The sequence below is a fragment of the Acomys minous genome (assembly GCF_964271855.1).
Source record: "Acomys minous genome assembly, chromosome: 1".
Taxonomy (NCBI): Eukaryota; Metazoa; Chordata; class Mammalia; order Rodentia; family Muridae; genus Acomys; species Acomys minous.
In genome coordinates this window covers 139,487,773-139,510,516 of record NC_140483.1, presented here as the reverse complement: position 1 = coordinate 139,510,516, position 22,744 = coordinate 139,487,773, and the positions used below count along the sequence as shown (strand labels likewise).

General features: G+C 44.7%; 1 protein-coding gene and 1 pseudogene across 2 annotated transcripts in view; one reads left to right on the top strand and one right to left on the bottom strand.

Moving 5' to 3' along the window:
• Positions 1–3,446: 3,446 nt before the first annotated feature.
• Positions 3,447–6,373, top strand: LOC311598102 (lymphocyte antigen 6E-like; annotated as a pseudogene). Its single transcript, XR_014783642.1, has 2 exons — positions 3,447–4,536; positions 5,673–6,373. The product of XR_014783642.1 is annotated as a lymphocyte antigen 6E-like (transcript).
• A 6,919-nt stretch (positions 6,374–13,292) lies between these two features.
• The window catches only part of RRAGD (Ras related GTP binding D), a 28,976-nt gene continuing 19,524 nt past the window's right edge, over positions 13,293–22,744 (bottom strand). The window contains exons 4-7 of the mRNA XM_084782962.1: positions 22,291–22,405; positions 20,820–20,962; positions 16,597–16,745; positions 13,293–14,881 (exon numbers count right to left, since the gene is read on the bottom strand). Coding sequence (XP_084639088.1) covers positions 14,730–14,881; positions 16,597–16,745; positions 20,820–20,962; positions 22,291–22,405 — 559 coding nt within the window. The 3' untranslated portion in view covers positions 13,293–14,729. The remainder of the gene's footprint in view (positions 14,882–16,596; positions 16,746–20,819; positions 20,963–22,290; positions 22,406–22,744) is intronic.

Genomic DNA, 22,744 nt, shown 5'->3' with positions numbered 1-22,744 from the left:
ATGCGCCGCCGCCGCCGCCGCCGCTGCGTCACCGCCCGCGCCGGTCTGTGAAGTCGGCCTGACGTGGCAGTCGCTTCGTGGCGGTCTCGGTCACTCACTCGGCGGCGGCGGGCCCGGTGATCTGCGGAGACGGGCCGCACCCTCGTCGTCCCCTCGGCCCAGCCCCCGGAGGCCACCTTGCCGCGAGCCCTTCAGGGGTAACCCTCGCCCCGGCCCGGACCTCGCGGGATGCTCGGAAGAACGGCGCGGCGGGCGGGCGAGCGGGGAGAGTGGGAGAGCAGGCGACCGTGACCTGCGCCTCTCCGAGCCCGCTTTTGGTGTTGCTGCGACGGACTGCAGTGGACTTGTGTGCCGGTGGTCTCTAGCTCCGCAGTGTGATTAGCTATAAGGCACCCGTTTTTCGGTGTGCATCAGAACCTTCCAGAAAATGAAACCAAAAGATCGCGTGGAATTTTAGTAAAGGCGCATAAACAGAACAGGTCAGACTTGAGGGGAATGTGTAGGACAGGTTCATGTATATTCAGAAGGCTTAATGAGGAAAGGAGGGACAGAGGGACCAGGACCCAGTAGAGATTAGAAAGGTTGTGAGATGAATATTAACCAGTTGGACAAGTTAGTGTTATATTTTTATATTGACAGAGTTAACGGTGCATATGTGAATTTCATAGTGATTTGTCTCAACAGAGCGAAGTGGGAGGAAAAAAAGCTACATTTAGATGGCACCTTTTAAGCCGTTAAAGGTGATATTTTCAGAGCAGTAAATTGATAATCTGATGAACAGAGAAGCAAGCAAAACCAAACTCCAATGCGCTTCTTCGTTAATTCTTTTTTCTTTGTGGTCAGTCCCTAAATTTAGCATACAGCACCCCTCCCCTGCCCAGCAACCGATGTCAAAACTGTCAACCAGCCTCCGAGTCCACCTTCCCTTGGGGCTCTCCTTTCCCGCCAAACAGTGGAGATAAAGACGGGTCTCCTTTCTTTTATTCTTGAAGCCAACTTCACCTGGCCCTTTGGGGCTCTTCCTTGGGTAAAAACAACAGTAACAAACCTAGCACTGAGTTGTGGGCACATGGCAAAGCTTAATTATAACCACTGCAAGAGAAAAGCCAACGCCACTTTCTCTCTAACTAGGGAGGGTAAATGTGTTGATTTAAAAAGGAGTAGTGCTACATAAAGGTTACTACATTCTTGACTGAATTGGACGAGAGGGTAATTAATTTTCCCAGAAAATGTAAATTTGTCAAAAGAATACTTTGCTTTTTCAGAACAAATTTCCTAGAAGAAAGGTAGAATTTATAGCAGGTAAAAAGATTCTATCCCAAATTAAGTTTGGAATTCTTTCTTTCTTTCTTTTTTTCTTTCTTTTCTTTTTGAGATAGGGTTTCTCTGTGTAGCCTTAGCTATCCTGGACTCGCTTTGTAGACCAGGCTGGCCTCAAACTCACAGTAATCCACCTGCCTCTGTCTCCCAAGTGAAGTTTGGAATAAATTTCATCCTGAAGATAACTTTAAGAAAACAAACGCAACAAAAACCTTACAGCTGTCTCAGGAGGTACCACAAATGACAAAAGATGAGGTTCAAAAACACTTTAGAACCTTGATAGCTTTGAGCTATAATCTCTGTGTCCCCTTTTCCCTCGAGAGCGACCAAAGCCCTTTGAATGTGAGTCCCTTCCCCTCAGTGTGCACACCCTAATACAAGGTCTACTGGGTGTTCAATGCCTGATCATTTATTCTTCATGAGAGTGTTGGGTGAAGAAAATGGACGTCCTGAAGAAATTCATTTAAGTTCTCGTTTATTCAGGTACATTACAGGCTCTTGGCCCCTTGCTATATTATTACTGTTATAGTCCAGGTGAGAAGTTATAGACCACTGCACATATTGCTGTGGGGTCCGCTTAAATCCAACATAACTCAAACACCAGGTCAATGCAGGTGACAAAAACTTACGTAATCAAGCCAAGTGCTGCTAGATCAGGGCTGAAAAACTTAAAGGGGGAAGCCATAAAGCGAGTGGGAGCCGGTGGGCTGTAGCATCATCCAATCATAATTTGACATTCGGGGCTGAGCAAGGGCGTTTCCACCAGTAAGGATGGGAGTAGGTCCCTGGGCCTGGGAACATGGATTTGATTGACCCTGCCAGCAAGATGGAGAAGTTGTCCTCGAGATGAGTCGACTCAGACAACTGTCTCCTTTCAAGTTGTCCCTGAGATGTCGGGAGGCAGACAACTGTTTCCTTACCAGAGAAGCTGTGCAGCTATTGGCAAGTCCCCAGCTCCCCTGGGGCCTGGGACCCTGAATTTAGTTTCTTCCTGTGATTAAACCATGTCCCTGTGTCTGACGCCAAAATGGCAGTACTTAGAACGAGTTTCTTGAGCTTGTTCCCAAAAAAATAACGCCAAATCATTGTCCTTTATTAAGCCAGGGACCAAGAGCAGGCTCTTGCCTGGAATAATCTCTCAGCACCAAAGCTCAGGGTAGAGTACTTCTGTAGAGAAACCACAATGGCCTTGTCAGGTGTAGGTCAGGGGATCTGGTAGCATTTGTTTTGACTATACAATCAGCAGATATTTTAGTTACGTGTCTGAGCCATGGAAAGTCCCAAATGTGCTGCCAAGGTAAATGTGACTGTTGGGGGGGGGGGCAGGGGATGAGGGCTGAAAAAGTGCCCAAGCAGACACAAAATGGAGTTCTTAGTCACTTTTAGTTTTCTTTTAGTTACCTTTAGTAACTAGTTTCTTTTAGTTACTTTTCAAATACTGTGAGTGGTATGAAGGAGCAGGTTTTGAGATACCAGCAGTCTATTAAGCAGGGCCCAGTCATTACACACAGGAAGCGCTCCAGGACCCCCCCACAGGATTCCTGCCAGATCGGCTGCGGTAACCAGGAATTGCTAGCCTTTTTTGTTTATCATTTATAAGGGCCAACTGTATTGGATGCTTAGTTAAGCATAACTCATTAAAGAAATAAGATTTATTTTTAACCTATTAATTTTAGATGAAGCAGGGGTAGTAAAAAATTTATGTCAGAGTCCAATCCTGGGGAGCCTTTGGGATAACCCTGTAGGAAACGTCATGACCAGTATTACTCTGAGTTCAACAGGAGGAAGGGGTTTCATGGTCCCTACCCCACATCCCTCCCCACCCCCTCAGTGTGGGCCCACTGGCTTCAGGGCTGGAGAGCCGGTCCCTGTAGTCTCTGGAAGGTGAGGCTGGTCTGGGTGGATGGTCACAGTCTGAGCTTCTTCCTTCTCGGGTCGTGTTGTTTTCTTTGGCTGGATATGGAGGGTCCACGGGATGACACTCGCCACTTAGTGTTTAGATGACTGTCCATAGTCTAGCCATAGCTGACTGGCCCTGTGGCTCACTCTACAGAGTGAGTTCCTGAACAGCCAGGCCTTCACAGAGAAACCCTGTCTCCAAAAAAAGGGTGGGGTGGGGGTGGGGACTTCTTACAGAATTAGCTAATTACCTCTCAGCAATGGAATTGGCTTTTTCCTCCTAAGAGATGGAGAATTGGTAGCCAGGGTAACAGGCATGACCATTTGAACCAGTGAGTGGCAGGCTCAGGTACAAATGGTCCCCTGTTCTCACCCACTCACGAGTTAGTTTGAGAGGCATTGAGGGCAGAGGGATTGCTACTTGGCTCCTACTCTTTGAGACTTGTTGGGATGAGCTACACCTACACATATTGTATCAACCAGCTGTAAGAATGTGTCCCTGTATTTGTCAGTTGTTAATTGCTGTGCTGGCCTGGCGGGATGTGTAATGTTTGTCACTTCCTCACCTGCCCAAAAGATGAGTCTCTGAGATTATCAAGTTAAAAGCAAACTGCCATGGGGGAGGTCACAGCAGGTCACAATTACCTCAATCTGGCCAAAGGCAACAGTAAGATGCAGACAGCCTTAGTCCTGCTGCTGATTAAAGCAAATGGCAAGCGATGTGGGGCCCGAGAGCTAACAAGGTAGTTTAGGGGATAGTATCTGCCCAGCCCCAGGTAAAAGAAAACTTATTTAAAATTCCACTAGAGCGGCACCCAGCTCTGCCTGTCCAGGAACTTCCAGGCTGTGGTGAGCACCTGGATCTAAGGTTTCGGGATATCTTCAGGTCTGCTTCTCCCGGAGGCTTCGTTTTGGCTTGTGAGCCTTCAACAGATGTCAGTCACTTCCGGCATGAGGGTGGTCGTGCCTGTGCTGCTGGCAGCCCTTCTGGGTGTGGAGCAAGGCCATTCCCTGATGTGCTTCTCCCGCAACAACGAGAGGAGCAGTTGGGATTGTCACTAAAGACCTTCGAGGACCCAGACAAATACCGTGTCACGATGGCATGTGCTGCTGCGGGCTTTGGGAATGTCAGCCTTAGCTACACCCTGCATAAGGGCTGCTCGGACAGCTGCCCCCAGGAGAACCTCCACATCAGTGTCTACTGCTGCAAACAAGCCTTCTGTAATTTAACCACCGCTGGCCTCGGGCTCCGTGCCAGTGCTCCACTACTGGGGCTTGGAATTCTGTTCAGCTTGCTGACTGCTGCAGCTGTGCAAGGTACATGTTTCTTAGACATCAGTGGTATTTGGACGTTCCGTTCCTTTAGATACCTATTTGTCACTTTAAAACTATTCTTACAGCCAAGTGTGCGCCTGTAATCCTAGCACTGGCGGAGGCAGAAGCAGAAGCAGGCGGGTCGCTGTGAGTTCGAGGCCAGCCTGGTCTACAAAGTGAGTCCAGGACAGCCAAGGCTACACAGAGAAACCCTGTCTTGAAAAACAAAACAAAACAAAAATGAAAATAAAAATGAAAAAGAAAGCTCACTTTCCATGGTTTTTCTTATTTTTCCCTCCCTAGAATTGAAGGTTGTTTTGCTTTGTTGTTGTTTTTTTGTTGTTGTTTGGTTTTTTTGTTTTTTGTTTTTGGTTTTTTTTGTTTTTGTTTTTTTGAGACAGGGTTTCTCTGTGTAGCCTTGGCTGTCCTGGACTCGCTTTGTAGACCAGGCTGGCCTTGAACTCACAGCGATCTGCCTGCCTCTGCCTCCCGAGTGCTGGGACTATGTTGTTTTTTTAATGGTGATGTAGCTGATATTAGTAATAGAATATTGTTTGTGTTGGTATAAAGCTCTCAGGTTTAAACTCTGAAGGACAAGAAAGAAATCTTTTTTTCAGCATGCTGGGCCTGCTAGGCTTTTGCCTGCCATCTGGTGCCCGGTTGAGGGATCTGGAAGAGAAAACAGTTTTGTTTTGTTTTTTTCCACAGCTCTGCTCACAGTGTGGGATCTGGTGTATTTTTAATACCTGTGGTGCTAAGACACCAAGTGAGTGTATTAAAACCAACAGAGCACCCAGAATAGGAACACCTGGCACCAGGGACTGACAAGCACTCTTTTTCCTTCCCTCAATGAATAAGCAAAAATGTATCTAAATGGTAGCAAATTTCTAAATAGCAAATTGCAATTTACATTATTACTTTTTCCTGTGGCTTTTTACATTTTTATTTCCTGGGAGATTCAGTTTACTGATACAGTTGTGAGCTGTGTGGGGACCCCCTCCCCCAACCCTGCAGCACTGCCATGCTAGGGATGAGGGAGCACTATGCTCAGAAATAAAGCAAAAACCTTGCCTTTGCTTGATTTACATGGACTGTGTCTTTTTGTTTCTTTCACTCTTTGACATTTTGTTTTTTATTAGTAAGGAGCTGGAGAGATGGCTCAGCAGTTAAAAGCACTTACTGCTGTTACAGAGGACAAGGATTCGGTCACCAGGCCCCATACGGGTACTCAACCATCAGCAACTCCAGTTGAAGGAATCTCACAGCCTCTTCTGATGCCCAGGAGCAGAGGAGATGCATGTGGTGCACATACATGCATGCAGATAAAATACTCATAGACATAAATAAAAATAAAAAGAATTTTTGTTTTAGATTAAACAAAAGATTTAATTGTTTTTAAAACTGTTTTAAAAAACAAACAAACAAAAAGACCACAATCTGTACCCACCTTTCTCTCGGTTCTTATGAACCAATGGATGGCTTTCACAAGTGTGCTTTCAGCTTCTAAGTTTGGCTCTAAAGGAAACACCTGCAACTGAGCTAAAATTGTCCTTTGTGACAGGGAGAAAAGGTGCCCAGATGTACTTGCAGACAACTGGGGTGCTTCTGTGTCTTCTGCCTTCTAATGCCTCTCTTTTTCCCCCCACGTTGTTGTTGTTGTTGTTGTTGTTGTTATTATTATTATTATTATTATTATTATATTTTTAACATATACATTTATATTATTACACATGACTAAAATAAACTACATACAGCAAGAAGAACCACGAGACAATCAGGAATTATATAAATGTTACATTCATAGTGATTTAGCTATTTGTATTTGGCAAACTTGAAGTAAACATCTTTCCTATCTTGTTGGGTCTAAATTTCTGAATGAAGATCGATATCTATCATATCTCATCTCTATTAACTTAAAACATCTATCTTGATCTAAAAACATCTTAACCCCTAAAGAACTAAGCTTAATTGAAAGACTATCACCCCGGGTGTGGTGGCCAATGCCTTTAATCCCAGCACTTGGGAGGCAGAGGCAGGAGGATCTCTGTGAATTCGAGGCCATCCGGGTCTACGGAGTGAGTTCCAGGACAGCTAGAGCTGTTATACACAGAAACCCTGTCTTGAAAAACCAAAGGGGGAAAAAAAAGGAAGACTAAACTGTCTGGTCTTCACCTCCATCAGAGATTAGAGAAGGAATAAAACTTAAATACCTGAGTGAACCAGAAGTGCAGGTTAGCAGCTTCCAAAATGAAAAAATGAGACAATTTACTGCCTGAACAGTCACCCAACACTATAACATTGGAACATTAGCAGCAGCCTTCTGGCCTAATATACCTGATAGACATATTTGCGAAGCAGGAACAATTAAGGACTTGGCAGAGTTCCGTCATTGACTCTCCCTGCATCTAAACTTGCCTATTTTTTTGGCAGAATTCTGTCTGTGGCAGAAATGACATTTTGCCCAGTGGCTGATTTGCCACATTTGAAGCAACTCCTATTAAGGCTGGAGTTTTGCAACATTTGGAAAATGGACCACAAATGCTATCCCTGGCTTACTTAACCATTTTCCCCAATCTTTTTTTTTTTGAGTGGGGGGGGGAGTGGGCTTCAAAGATATTATTTGCCCTAAAGCAGCCTGAAGAAACCTTAAGAGAATGATGCCCCATTTCCTCTAAGGCGGGTTGGATAGGTTGCTGTTTACTCTCTTGGTCTACAGATGCCTATTTTCATCGGGAGCTCGTTATAGGTTATTATTAGCGAGGAAACTAGGTTGGACTCAGGGCTGTCTCGCTTTTCCTTTCTCTTTCTTTTGTGGATAAGGAGAGAGGAGCTGAAAAGAAAGGGGATATAGAAATATAGAGGGAGGATAGAACAAAAGATAGATTTTTGAATCTACTCATCTCAAGGCCTTGTTACTCACAAATAAGGTTATTTTTTAATTCAGTGGTATTTTGTATATTAATGCAAATTATGGACATGTCAAAAACTAGTCTAATTTTATCACAAAAATATATATTCTAGGTCAAATAGATATCATTCTATAAGGTAAAATAGTTAAATAAGGTCTTCAAAAGCCTCAGAGACCTACAGAATATGGCATTTAAAGATGTTTTTATTATTCTAAAGGTTTTTTGACAACAAGACAAGTTTAACTCCTGGCAACACTCAGCCTGCTTCAAAGATGACAAGCATCAAAGCACCTCCTTATAGAGCTGACACCTCTTTTTTTTATTATTATTATTTCATTTATTATGTATACAGTATGCATCTGATCACATTATAGATGGTTGTGAGCCACCATGTGGTTGCTGGGAATTGAACTCAGGACCTCTGCAAGAGCAGTCAGTGCTCTTAACCTCTGAGCCATCTCTCTGGCCCCACTGACACCTCTCTTAAGAGCTCTTTATACAGTCTTCCCCTGCCATTCTGCGTGTGCCCTTTTTCTTCTGTCCCTAACCCTATCACTTCAATCTATGACCGCAGTTCCCAGCTAGCCAGTTGCTGATTGATGACACTCAGTTGTCGTCACATTAAGGTGGATAGCTTAGAGTGCTGCTGCCCCTTCCTCACAGCTGTGCCCTCATTAGGAAGCTGAAGGGGAGATAAACCTGGTTTTTAGGATCCCAAGTGTGGGATTGGAACGGTCTCGTGAGAGAACAGGTGAGGTTAATTCACTAGAAGACTGACCACCTCGTGCAGGAGCTTAATTGTTGCCAGCTGAAAAGATTCTGTGAACAGACTCTGGGAGGAGAGATATAAATGAGCCCAGAGCTGGAGGCGGGGCTTTTTGGAGACTTGGGATAGATTTGGCTGTTCGTCGCTGTGTTTCAAGACGCGCCTAGAGAGAACCGCTTGAGGGAAGGCTTCCAGGCTCCAGCTCCTGTGGAGGTTCTGGGTTCTGGTTACCCCAGGTTCCAGCAGAAGAAATCCTGCGGCTCATGCCAGGAGAATCGTTCCTCAGAACTGATATCCTTAAGGTTTTGTTATTGTGTCCATTAATCCTCATTTCCTATTGTTTTGGTTAGTCAGGTTATAAGTGACGTATGCTTGGTCACTACGTTTCTTAACCAAAATATATTGGTTAAGAAAATTGAGCCTACAGGAAACTGTAACAGTTAATGGCTGAGTTCAATACTTCGAAGTACCTTTTTATTTTATTTTCCACTGTAATAGCCACAAACCTTTTTTTTTTTTAAGTTCATAAATACATGTCACTTTCTTCACTCTGCAGACAAAGGTCAGCACTAAGGGTAGGAATTCGGAATTCTGTGCCCCCGGCATTCTGGGCTATAATTATCAGTTTCTTTAGCACACTCAGCTAACACTATGTGGCTTTCCCTTGAAACCGCTTCTGAAAAGCAGCCGGCCTTCCCCACAGCTCACTCTTACATTCAATGCCAAAGAGGCGTCACAATCCATCTGCCTTCTAGTGTCCTGTGAGAAAATATTGGCACCAATTTTACTTCCTCAGAGACCTGACGTAGAGTTTAGGTGTAGGTGTTTGTAAACAGTAATATATGCCATATGTGGCAGAGTAGGACGTAGAATTTTTGGACCTTCAGTCTCTTGCTTTTGAATAAGATACTGTTCAAGGAGACAAGATGTCCTTTTAAATGCTGAATGGTAGTGATTTTGTTATAAAAGTCACCAGCCTCGGTAACAGATGCAGAGAGGCAAAAGCATGCCGATTCATCATTGCTGAGGGTGAGAGCCTGGGAAACACACACACACACACACACATAGACGTACTTACTCATGGAGGTCACTAGTATGCTGGGGAAAACAGTCTAGAGCACTGGCAAGTGCAGCAGTGGCCTGCTTGTGGAGCCCAGCATGAGGCAAAACAAACAAGAGAAAACTGGCTCTCAGGTCAATCAAGCATGGCAGCACACACAGGTAATTCCAGCACTCTGGAAGGCTAAGGGAAAACTGCAAACTCCAGACCACCTGTCTCCAACAAGCAGATTGGTCTTGAAAAGTCCGTAAGGCCTCCGCTGACAATAACCTACTAAAGGTAAGGTGTGTTCTGTGTTAAACGCCAAGAGAACCATTAGATCATTCAAAATGTTACGATGATGATGATGATTAAGGCACTAGGTACACTGAAAAAAGTTGAATTGCATGAGGAAATGTCAGTTTACACATTTTATGTAATTTGTGATATAAATGCAAAGATCTAAATATATAAATTAATAGTTCAGATGGACTTTATTTCATTTACACGTATAGCCGTGTACAGTAAGTGATATTTTAAATAATATAGCCTTTTGCATGTAGGTACATGCACCATGTACATGCAGTGCCTTTGGAGGCCGGGAGAGTGCATCAGATTCCTTAGAACTTGAGTTAAATAACTTTTCACACCTATAATCACAGCACTTAGGGAGGCAGAGGCAGGCAGATCTCTGTGAGTTCAAGGCCAGCCTGGTCTACAAATCCAGGACAGCCATGGCTACATAGAGAAACCCTGTCTAGACAATGAAATCAGGCAGTACTTTGTGGGTTGGTGACTGTTTCTTACACACTGAGTCCCAGGAGTCCCTTTCCCACTGGATGGACAGCCATACAGGTGAGCCACTTTACTGCACTGCTTTACAGAACCCTAATGACTGCTTTATTAAAGATCCAAGTCCAGGATCACCACCTGCTTATTGGCTTCCTCATTAAAGAGAGTTGAGAACCCAGAGCATACTTTCCTACAGGGCTGGAAAGGAAACCGCGCGGCAGCCTGAGGGGCCTGGCCTTAGGCAGCAGCAGCCGAGACAACTGCTGAACAGAGCCTGGGGGGGGCTTTGTGTGGGACCAACGTCTGACTGTCCTGCTATAGTTGAGCAACTCCAGAAGAGGCCCAATTCATGGGAGGGCTAGTAGTTTTATGATTTATGATCCTCTTTATAGAAATTAGAATTTGTCTGCCCCAGTTTACTGGTAGAGATTGAGAGAGCAGGGCAGCCAGGGTGCCAGTGAGCCCGAGACAAATTAACACCCACACTTCAGTGTGGCAGCTCAGCCTTTTCATGGGAAGCAAGTCTGGCTGGTTCTTGGAGTGCCAAAACGCTGAAGGGCATACTTGTGGATTCTCAGTCCAAGATCAATATCATCTGAAACAACAGCATCCTAATAGGTATGTCTCAAATTTAAAAATACGGTGTACTGAGGGTTCAAAGGGCTGGGGCCTGCCCAGTATGTATAAGGAGGCCCTAGGCTTGACTGATGCTGAAGGAAAATGGGATTAAAAAATCAAAGTTTAAATTCAAACTTGGCCTGGTGGCACACACCTTCAGTTCCAGCGCTCAGAAGACAGAGGCGGGCAGTCCTCCGAGTTCAAGGCCAGCCCGATCTATTTAGTTCCAAGGACAGTCAGGGCTATATACTGAGACCATGTCTCAAATAAAGAAAGTGTACGATCAATTTACACCATGATTTGTCTTCATTTGCATAAAGTTAGAACTGAGTAATGGAGAGATTTTGCTAAACAGTCAAGGCTGGTTGCACAAACTTGTGACCCAGCTGCAGAGGCCAAAGTAGAAGACCTGTTGAGCCCGGAAGTTCAAGATCAGTTGGAGTAACATAGAAAGATCCCACCTCGATACATTTTTTTTAAAACTTTTTATTAAATGGACCTAACATAACCAATCAAACAGTGATGTGTGTGTGTGTGTGTGTGTGTGTGTGTGTGTGTGTGTGTGTGTATGGTAAACATAATCTTAAATTTTAACAAAAGAGACCATTCTGGTCCCAGAAAACTAAGCTATGGGTATATCACCAATCATTGGCACACAAACATGCTTTTAAGTTGGCAGTTAGCATCCCTGACGAGTGTGGTGGCGGTAGTTACAAATGATGTCCTATCAACAGTAAAGCATAGTGTGATTACAAACCTCCCCCGGCCTGTGTTTGTTGAGTGCATCTATCCTTTAACCATCACGACAGTTCCACTGATGCTATGAATTCTGCTTCAGACAGAGTTGGTGTACATCCCATGCATAACAGTATTGCTGCGGTTTTCAGTCATTTTCCCATTTAAGGATCCGAAATATACTATGTTTACAGAATAACGTTTGGTAACCGTTAACCTGCTCTTCTTTATACTCCTCCCAAAGCACTCCGTACACGTCACTCACACCAGTCCCAGGAGGACAGGTATCTGGTTCAGTCTCACCCGCTACAAAGAATTTGTACTTGACTGAGAAAGCCAAAGCTTGCCCGCTCTACAAATCTCCAAGTGCTCAACTCCTAAAACCAAACAAAAATGTTCCTGTGCAGCCACTCTAGCCAGGAGTTTGACCTTTATTGATAGTCACATTGGAGCATAAACACAGATCTGCACTGCATTAAGCTAACTCCCAAATCTAAGATCACATAGAAAATGAACGTGAAGATCCGGTGTGATTCTAGTCACACACTTGAGAACATCACCATCCGGACATCTTTCAAAGGCCTGAGGCAGTAATCAGCATTAGCATGTGATAACTAAAGAGTGCATTTACGGTCAGCAACATGGGCCCTTTGTCATAGGATCGCTTGTGCCTATCCCTCAAAGTCACATGTTCTTGGAGTGATAGGCTTTTAAGGCACATTTCAACAAAAACCCCATTATATCACCAGCTCTAAAGTGGCCGCTCCACTTAGACACGGCCATTTTATGTGGTTTACCAGACAAGTAAGGGTCTTATCTTGAAACTAGTGTCTTATTTAAAAACTCAATTCTTTATATATTCAAAGAGAAATACTTTGTAAAAATTATTAAGAAACAAGAGCTGGGGACAGTGGCTCAGTAGAGTGCTTGGCCCACATGCACAAAGCCTCAGCACTGTCCGAGCCAAGCGTGGTGGTGCTTCCCTATAATCCTAGCATTTAGAGGAAATGGAGGCAGAAGGACCGGAAATTGGAGCTCATCCTTGGCTACTTAGCAAGTCTGAGGCAGCCTAGGCTATCTCAGACCCCTGTCTCACAAAAGCAAACTGTGTTTTTTTTTTCTCTAGTGTCTGGGTGTGGTGGTTGGGGTGAGGCGGGGGTAAGAGGAGGAGCAGCCAGCCTCCATCCAGACTGTCACCAAAGCCTTGAAAATTAAGGAATTAGGGAAAGGAGAAACTTCTCTGGGACTTAAGGCTTCTACCTACTCATTCGGGTCTCTGCACAGGAGGAACCATAAGGAAGGAGCCATGATGTCATAATTACTAGAAATCTTAACAGAGCACAGACTATTGGGAGGCTCAAATAATAAATTCCAGTCACCCATCTCCAGTTTCAAAACTCTTAAGACCTGGCCAGGCATGGTGATGCATACCTTTGATCCCTGCACAGAAGCAGGCGAATCTCTGAGTTCAAGGACAGCCAGGGCCACATAGAGAGACACTGTCTCAAACAAAACAAAATAACCCCCTACACACACACAACTACAGAACTTGAGGAAGCAAGATGGGAAGGTGGCTCTTAAAGGAAGTGTGCTTCAGGGACAAGCTGCTTTAGGCACTTCCTACGTTTTTGCAAGAGCCAGCTTTGCCACCCCTAGGATACTCTGCTTTATAAACAATCTTTTCTAATGCCATGTGCACCTTTGGAATGGTTTGGAATAGGGCTAGATTTAGGACTCCCACTTCCCGACTAATCTAAAAAAAAAAAAAAGCCACATATGCAGCTAGCTGATGTACGTCCTTAGGCCTCCCTTTTCCCACTGGCCAGAGGCTTTCCTAGGTCCTGTGTCTTGCCGAGCAAGCTTGTGGCAAGTGGAACATAGTAGGAACGGGTGGAGGGCGTGAGGCATGTTGTCGCAGATGAAAGGGTGAGCCAGGGAACGGATGGAGCCACCAAGGACTAAACTCAGTGGAAGACGGAAGATCTGCTCCACTCCTGTGGTCATGGGGCATTAAAAACTGGGCCTGGACAAAGACTTCAGACACAGCACAACACGACGACATTCACAGCACACACAAGGACACATGTATCGTTTGAGTGGCCAGCTGCCTACGTGTGGGAAACCTCTTGGCCTCTGTTATTTGTGCCTCCTTGGCAAGTTTAGAAGCACTGCTGCTGCTGCTGCTGCTGCTTTTTTTTTTTTTTTTCTTTTTTGGTTTTTAGAGACAGGGTTTCTCTGTGTAGCTTTGGCTGTCCTAGATTTGCTTTGTAGACCAGGTTGGCCTCGAACTCACACAATCTGCCTGCCTCTGCCTCCCTAGCGCTGGGATTTAAGGCGTGCACCAACCAGCCCGACTCAATTTTTACCCCCAACAAATCCATGCTATTTGTCCTAATTTCCTCAAACAACATCCAGGTTTCTCCACACTGACTGGCATCATTTCAGAAATCTGGTCCCCAAGGTTCATTAGAAAAATGCAGCAAAAAGAAATCACACATCTGCATAAAGTGACTGCCAGGTGTGTGGGAGGCAAAGAGCTTCACAAAGTCGGTGAGTAAGAAGGTGTGGCCACAGGGATACAGTGAGTAAGAGGGCGTGGCCATAGGGATACAAACCGATAGGTAAGCTTGCTACAAAATTTCTTAGTTTTGCATTTGTTTGTTTTTTGAGACAGGGTTTCTCTGTGTAGCCCTGGCTGTCCTGGAATTCATGCTATAGACCAGGCTGGCCTCGAACTCACAGAGATCCACCTGCTAGGATTAAAGGTGTGCACCACCACTGTCCGACTACAAAATTCCTGTTTCTACTTCCTATAAATAGGACAGGTTCTTATTGCTCTTGCCTGGAGCTTCCAGCCCTGACCTGTTCCTGCTCCAATGAAAATTGATTTCCCCCTCAACAATTGGTAGCAAAGATCCCCAAATTTACAAAAAGTCATTAGCAGGGTATTACTTTGGATTAATTTCCAATTGCCATATGGACTATAGTATGCACGTCCTTGACACCAAGTACAGAGAAGAGTTTAGAAAAGTCATCTTATCAAAGTTCATTTCAGTGAGAAAAAACATGAAAAAGTGCAAAATATGTACAGTTCTGGCAGTTTTCACGAGGGATTTTTTTTCTATCAACATAAAAGTTTACATTTATGTAGTGAAAGTACAGTGGGTTCCATTTTATTGTTATTATACAAGTTTTTGCTTCAAAGTGCTTATTTTATTTTAAAAAGGGTAGTTTTTTCTTTAACATATCCATGTGAGTGTCCCAGTCTTGCCGCAGTGCCGCAGTTACTGTAGTGCAGCCCCATCACTGAGGTCTGGATTCAGGTGCTGCCGTTCCCCTACAGCAACACTCGCGGGGTTCCATTAGCAGTGGGTCCTTTCTTCTTGTGTAGCCGACTCTGGGCCTTTCGAGATTTCACCATTTTCATTCTCACCTCAAAAACTTCATGGATGGCCTTCCGGAAGCAGTGAAAATTATAGTCTATGAGCCCTGCGGGAGGAGACAAACACACTAAACGGTGCTAGAAACAATCGCTGCCATGTGTGTCAGCCACCGCCAGTAGGGGGCAGCAGAGGAGCAGCCATCACCTACCAGGCCCAGGCTGCAGGAAAGGCAGGTTAGGTGTCTTGTGAGTGAGGTTAAGTGTTTCCTAAAGAGCTTCCAGAGCGCTCCTCACATTTCCAAAGATTTGAAAAGTGCCAGGTGCAGTGGCACACATCTGTAATCCTAGCACTTGAGAGGCAGAAGCAGGTAGATCTTTGAGTTCAAGGCCAGCCTGGTTACAGAGCAAGTCCAGGATGGCCAAGGCTACACTAAGAAACCCTGTCTTGAAAAAACTAAAAAGAAAGAAACAAATAAATAAATGTAACATGAGGCTTTCCTCAGATGTGAAATTTCATTTCGTTCTTTACGGGTTTTTTTTGTTTTTTTTTTTTTTTATTTTATTATTTTGTATATAGCACTCTGCCTGCATATATGCCTGAATGCCAGAAGAGGGCATTAGATCTCATTATAGATGGTTGTGAGCCACCATGTGGTTGCTGGGAATTGAACTCAGGACCACAGTGCTCTTAACCTCTGACCTCTGAGCCATCTCTCCAGCCCTGTCCTTTGTTTGTTTGTTTTTTGGTTTTTCAAGATAGGATTTCTGTTACACAGAACCCTGGCTGTCCTGGACTCTCTTCATAGTCCAGGCTGGCCTCGAACTCACAGAGATCCACCTGCCTCTGCCTCCCAAGTGCTGGGACTGAAGGTGTGCGCCTCCACGCCCAGCCTCCAGCCCTGTTCTTTATGTTCTTGTTTGTTTATTTGTTGGTTGATTGGCTTATTGCTTTTTCGAGACAGTGTTTCTCTGTGTAGCCTTGGCTGCCCTGGAACTCCATCTATCTATAGACCAGGCTGGCCTCGAACTCACAAAGATCCACCTGCCTCTGCCTCTCCAACATGAGGATTAAAGGCGTATATCCAACTGTGTTCCTTGACTATAAGTGTTCATTGCTCACGAATTAATGGAAGCCGCTCTGGCAGCTGTTAGCGCTGCACCTCACTGGCTTGCCTTTGCTCCCAGCTTTGTCTCAGTTTGGCTTGTGTAGGGCTGGAGAGCAAGCCTAGGCCTCAGAGTAGCTGGACAAGCTCTGAGGCACCCCTAGCCCTGTTAGCTACACCCTGGCTACCAGTAAACAGCCCTAGCCACACAAACATCATTTAAAAATAAAGAAAAAAAAATCAGCAAATTGCTTTTACTTAAAACATACACACATAGCCACACACCAATACCTGCTTGACCCTTACAAGACAGTTGGCAGAGCCAGTGTCAGCCACACCCTTCCGATGTGGGTCACTGCATCCTTGTTATTCCAAGAATATGTGAATACTAAGCAGAAGCCAGAGCCACATACCTTTATCAGGAGAACAAGTCACATGGCTCAGCTAACACCTTCTAGCTGCAACACAGGCTAAGAAATCCCTTCCTGGTGCAGCGGGCTGGCAATGGGGAGGATTCCTCGCTCTACTTCCACCCCATCCCAGTCATAGCTTGTACACCCAGCGGACAGGCAGGGCCGGATGCCCATTCGTGCAGGGCATGCCTCAGGCTGTCAATCAAGTCGAGGCTCCGAGGGCATGCCGCCGCCTACACACACGTTCAACAGGCAACAGAGGCAGTGCGGGCTGAGGCAGTTCTTTTAATCCACACCAAAAATTACCTTTTCTTTCAAAGCTTTCCTCTCTGACAAAGCAAACGAGTGCCAAGAACTTTGTCACCTCTTTTAAATAAAGAACTGTTGTGTTATTCAGCTTGATAATGGCCGTTGACTCCTTGTCATATGGGGCTCCTGCTCCGTCTTCTTTGAGACTAAATGGAGACAGAAACCAAAGTGTATTTGACCTCCAAGAAAGAACTACAAATCGCAACCCAGAGACAGACCCCCCGGTTCAACACACACAGAACTCTAGCATCCTAATAATAAGTCATTTATACTTGCAGTGCCTTTGGGCACAGGCACAGAAGGTGACTCTGACAGTACTCTCTTATCCGCACAATGAGTGGTTACTGTGGCAACTAGGCAACGCTCCCGGTGCCTGAGGAACACAAGTGGGGGGAAGAGGAGCACTCTCACCCCTCCAGAGCCAAAGGCATTTTGTTTTTTACTTGGTAGAACAGCTAGGCTGCCAAAAGCAAGGTCAAACACTTCCAAAGAGAGTCCAGACAGACAGGACACAGGCTTGATTTGGGCAAAAGGAAAAAAGTACTAGAAAACAGAATTAACACTGGGCAGTGGTGTGGCAGGCCTTTAATTCTAGCACTTGGGAGGCAGAGGCAGGTGGGTCTCTGTGAGCTCAAGGCCAGCCTGGTCTACAGAGTGAGTCCAGGACAGCCAGGGCTACACAGAGAAACCCTGTATCATAGATAGATAGATAGATAGATAGATAGATAGATAGATAGATAGATAAAAATAAAAATAAAATAAAAGAGGCTGTGCATACAGCTCAGTGGTCACACATTTGTCTAGCACAGGTAAGGCCCTTGGTCCTAGATCCACAGAAAAATGCAGCAGCACCATAGGACTATTGGTAAAATTTGAGTATGGTATATATTAGTTAACAGAGTAGGCTAGACATTCTAAAAGTTTGCCTTATTTGATGACTAAACTATAGACCTATAAAAAGGTATCCTTGTTCTCAGGAAATACAAAGAATCAACAGCCCTGCAACTAATTTCCAAGCAGTCAACCTAAAACACAAATGACAGATGTGCATCAGAAAAATAAAAGCAAGTATGTCCACATGGGTAAAAACAGGCAAACCCATGAAAGACAGAGCGTTCCTGCGTGGCTGACGTCACTTCCGTGGAGCCAGCGCTTTCAGGTGTGGTCTGTAGGCACAGGGTTGAGCCACCACTCTACTGTGTCAGCTTGAAGAAGCTGAGTGACGTCAGACCTTGGCTTCCTCCTCTGTACACCATCAGTACTTCCAAGTTTCCGACTGGAGAGGTGACAGAATTCACCAGCTACCTACTGACATCACAGCTTTAATGGTCAAAGCAGGACCCACTGAAGACACTACTGGCCCTGGGTCTGAATCCTTTCCTCACAGACAGAGAGAGTGTAGCTTTTCCCTTTACCTGAAACTATGTAAGTTTTCTGATGTATTGCCCAAATTCATGACTAAGCGATGGGAAGTTTGACTCAACTGAAATTACACTAAGCCTTATCAATTTCACCCAAAAATTACTGTGTAGTAAACAGTTGCCCATACTGAGTTCTGATCACACACTGGCTGCCAGAAAAATCCTTTAAGCCAGACAGATACTGGGGAAAGTTGGGCTGGCAAAAATAATAAATAAACAAATAAATAGCTTGAGTAAAACTAATGACAGAAGTAAACCACGATGTAAAATCCAAATAAAAACCAACTTCATCAAAGCTGACGCTTTAATCTTGTAGAAGTAAAAAGGGCAAACACAACATAATGAAGGCATGTGCCTTAAGCCGGGCGTGGTGGCGCACGCCTTTTATCTCAGCACTCGGGAGGCAGAGGCAGGCGGATCGCTGTGAGTTCGAGGCCAGCCTGGACTACAAAGTGAGTCCAGGACAGTCAAGGCTACACAGAGAAACCTTGTCTCGAAAAACCAAAAAAAAAAAAAAAAGAAAAGAAAAATGCCTAAAGCTGGTTATCTACATACTTAAAAGTAAGGCCAGCACAGACAATAACAGATCTTATCTTAAAAAAAAAAAAAAAAAGACAGCTGCTTAGAGTGCCCAGCACACAGCACGGCTATCCTGCTATCTAGTTTTCTTTCAGATTCTGCCCAAAAGCCTGAGCATGCTTTCTGTGACACTCTCCCTGAAGTGCCCCTCCCCTCTGCCATGCAGCTACATGCAGACCTCCATGGCACAGCATGGCCGGTTTCTTGAATCCTAATTCAAAAAGGCATGTCCCTCTTTCATCTCTTTCCTCCTGGCAGTTGCCAATGCTTACAGCTTGCCTGTCCTGTTTCACTTTCAAACTCTTTAAAAAAATATGGAAACTAGTTTTTGAAAGTATCGATGAGGGCTGCAAAGATGGCTTAGTAGACAGCTAAGTAGTGGCTGCTCTTCCAGAGGACCTGAGTGCAATTCCCAGCAAGCACACAGTGGCTCACTACCATCTAAAATGGAGTTTGATGCCCTCTTCTGTCATGCAGACATATATGCAAATAGGGCACTCATATATATAAATAAATTATTTTTTAAAAAAGTATCACTGGGCATGGTGGCACATACCTTTAATCCCGGCACTTTGGAGGCAGAGGCAGGTGGATCACTGTGAGTTCGAGGCTAGCCTGGTCTACAAAGTAAGTCCAGGACAGCCAAGGCTACACAGAAAAACCTGTCTTGAAAAACCAAAAAAAATTTTTTTTTTAATTTAAAAAAATAAATAAAAAGAAAGTATCAATGGAATCACTATAACCTGTCAATCATTCAAAACCACCTCCTGTACTAGGATTTGAATTTAGGACCCTGTCTTGAAAAACCAAAAAAAAATCCTCCTCAGTATTTTTTAAAATTTGATTTTGATTGTCTGGTTGGTAGAGAATTAGAAAACTGGCCAAATGACATCTGCCAGTTTTTATTTACTATGGCCTTAAAGTTCATAGAAACCAAAACTTCCTAGAGGCTTAAAATAATATTAGCAAGTGGAAAAAGTTGTATTACTAAAGCTGGAAACACTCTGCATGCTTGAGAGTCTGCAGAGCAAGCTTGTACAGCTGCAGTGAGAGCGAGCCGGTAGCTGGGGCCGGCATGCTGCCAGCCTTCTGTCAGGCCCTGTGCTGTCACTCTTCTCACTGCGTCACACCACCTGGCACTGCTGCTCTGTCAACCTCTAGAAGGTTGGAGCTTATCCCCCTCTGCCTTCCACCATCTGACTTTCTGTCCCATGTTCTCTGAACCCGGTTGCTAACTTGTGCTCATGCAGACTCACGTGCTCACATAACATGCTCACCTCCTAAGACCTTGGCAAGAATGGAAATGCTGGGGCTGGAGAGATGGCTCAGCGGTTAAGAGCACTGACTGCTCTTCCTGAGGTCATGAGTTCAATTCCCAGCAACCACATGGTGGCTCACAACCATCTACATTAAGATCTGGTGCCCTCTTCTGGCGTGCAGCACATGCAGGCATAATACTGTATACATAATAAATATTAAAAAAAAAAAAGAATGAAAATACTGGTATGAGGCTCATAATGTTCCTGCACTGACAGGTCCTACATAAGTTGTCCTTGCCACAATTTCTGTCACAAATAGGATAACGGGAACGCTCTTGATGCCCCCATGGGGTGCGCTGTGTGCAGGGTTTTCAGTCTCAGATCATGATCACTTGGAACAATAGGTTCAGAGCCTAGGCATTTCTTATGACAGCAAAAGCAGCTGTTAGCAAAGTCACCATTCAAAGTCTGTTTCTTTTATCTGTAAAGCAAGTAGAGTAACTCCTGCCTCACGGAACAGCTGGAATTAAACTAGGTGATACGTCCCACAAAGTTTTAGTCACAATAAAAGGCATCTGCTCAGCGGTTACTTGTTACTATTGGCATGTTAAGCGGTCTATTTACAGACCTCAGTTACTTAAAACCAAAGTAAAAAAGCCAAGTGAGTAAATAGAAAGATGCAAAAGTACAATAGCCAAGTGAATAAAATTTTTAAAATGCTATAGAAGCTAAGAAAGGCTGGTAGGTGGTCCTCCCTCCCAGCATCCCCCCCCCACCTCTTTTTCTGCAGCCCTGAAGACTGCTCTATGGACTTTGAGCATGACTGAGCTCTGTCTCCAACCCGGGGAGGGACGGCCCAACTACGGCCTCTATGGACGGAGAAGGGAAAAGCGGAGTCAGAATACACTGTCCGAAAAAATTAATTTGCTCCAATTGCAATAAAGAAGAATGTTTTGCTTACCCATAAATACAAGAGATGTCAATCACCACATCTATCATGTCACAGCAGAGCTCGTACGTCTGCATGTCCACTGGAGTACTGTCAGTCGCAATATAAATCTTACTGACCACATCGAACAGAAACGCTTTTTCAATTCCAGAGTTCTGGGAAGGGGGGGGGGGGGAGGGAGAAAGACGTGCCTTAAAGTAACAGCAAGTTCAGACCACTTCATGGTTACATGGCAACAAAAATCCACTCCACCGGTTTGGGGGTGGGGGCAGGGAACAACTCGAGGGAAGGAACAGGAGCATGGCGTGTAAGATGGATTAAAGTGTAACACGTGCCTCTACGAAAATGTCACAGTAGAGGGAGGGAAGGTGGGACCAGGAGGTGATGAAGGAGGAGGCTACAATCAGGATGTAAAGTGAACAAATTAAATATCAAAAAATTTTTAAAAAGAAAAGAAAATGCCACAGTGAAGCCTTCTAATTTGTACAACCAATAGGCAACAATTTTATAATAAAGTGATTTCCTTAAAGGTCTAAAAGGTATGATGTCCCAATATTATATTTATATATATATGCAAAAATTACAAGGAATTCCAGTTGTGCCATTTTACTGCAATTTAAACTTTACTGCCGGGGGCTGGAGAGATGGCTCAGAGGTTAAGAGCACTAACTGCTCTTCCAGAGGTCCTGAGTTCAATTCTCAGCAACCACATGGTGGCTTACAACAATCCTGGGATCTGATGCCCTCTTCTGGCCTGCAGGTGTATGTGCAGGCAGAGCACTGTATACATAATAATAAATAAATCTTTTAAAAAATAAATTAATTAATAAATAAAGCTTACTGTCATAAGTTTTATGATGGACTTGAAGAAATGCGAGGCAGAGTAGCCTGCATTATTAGCCTTAGGTAAACCATCAGGCAGGGTTTCCTAACTCTGGCCATTTGGAGGATTCACCAAGCTCGTCATTCACAGGGTGTTAAATCTGCAGGTATTCAATACAGATTTCCCTCACTCACGGAACCAAGGGGTTTTAAGGAAATCGTGGTACATTTCTTACATATTTTTTGTATTGCCAGGTAGTCAGGACTTGCCACAGGACACATGTGGGGGTCAGAGGACTACTTTCAGGAAGAAGCTGGTTCTCTCCTTGTACCCCGTGGTCCATGGACTCTGGTGGTGAGGCTTCGCAACACGTGCCTTTGCTGTGCCAAACTGCTGGCCCCAAAACCAGGCTTTTTGCTTCGTACGTAAGGTAAGGCTCCATTAATACCGAGGCTTGCCTTCCACTTGAATATGCACTCCAAGAGATCCGGGAAGCACTACCTTTTCACAGTTAAATTTTACAGGCTCTAAAACAGTATGTCTAGTATCTTTTGAGTGCTACTAAAGAGGCCCTGAAACGCGGGCAGCTGTTAACAATGTTTTACTCTTGCCCTGTTGCTCTCTGCAAAGGACTCGCACGGGAGCAAACCATGTACTCACTGAGATGAAGATGTTCAGCAGGTTCTCCAGCGTCGGGAGCTGTGGGATCAGTTTCTGTACCACTTTACTAAAGGCTTCAAATATGGAGTGATCGTATATGCTTGTCAGGTAGAAGCTGAAAGAGAAGGCAGGGTTGCACCAGGCTCCCGCTGAGTGGTTGCCTTAGGCTCTGTCACTAGCATCAGTCATCTTCTGTACATTCTAACACACGAGCACTGGCCACTTCAGGATCCATAATGGATGTCCCCACAGGCGGCCTCCCACCTCTCTGGTGCCAGAACCACGCCCATTCTTTACTGCCTGGCAAGCTCTAGAGTTCGGGCATCCTTGTCCATAAGAGCATCTTTATGTGCTACAAGAGGCCCTGTATTCACCGTCTCTCCACAAGCCTCTCTTGCACAACTAGCAGCTTTTCAATCACTGATAGTGAAGCATGTCACTTTTTTTTCAATCT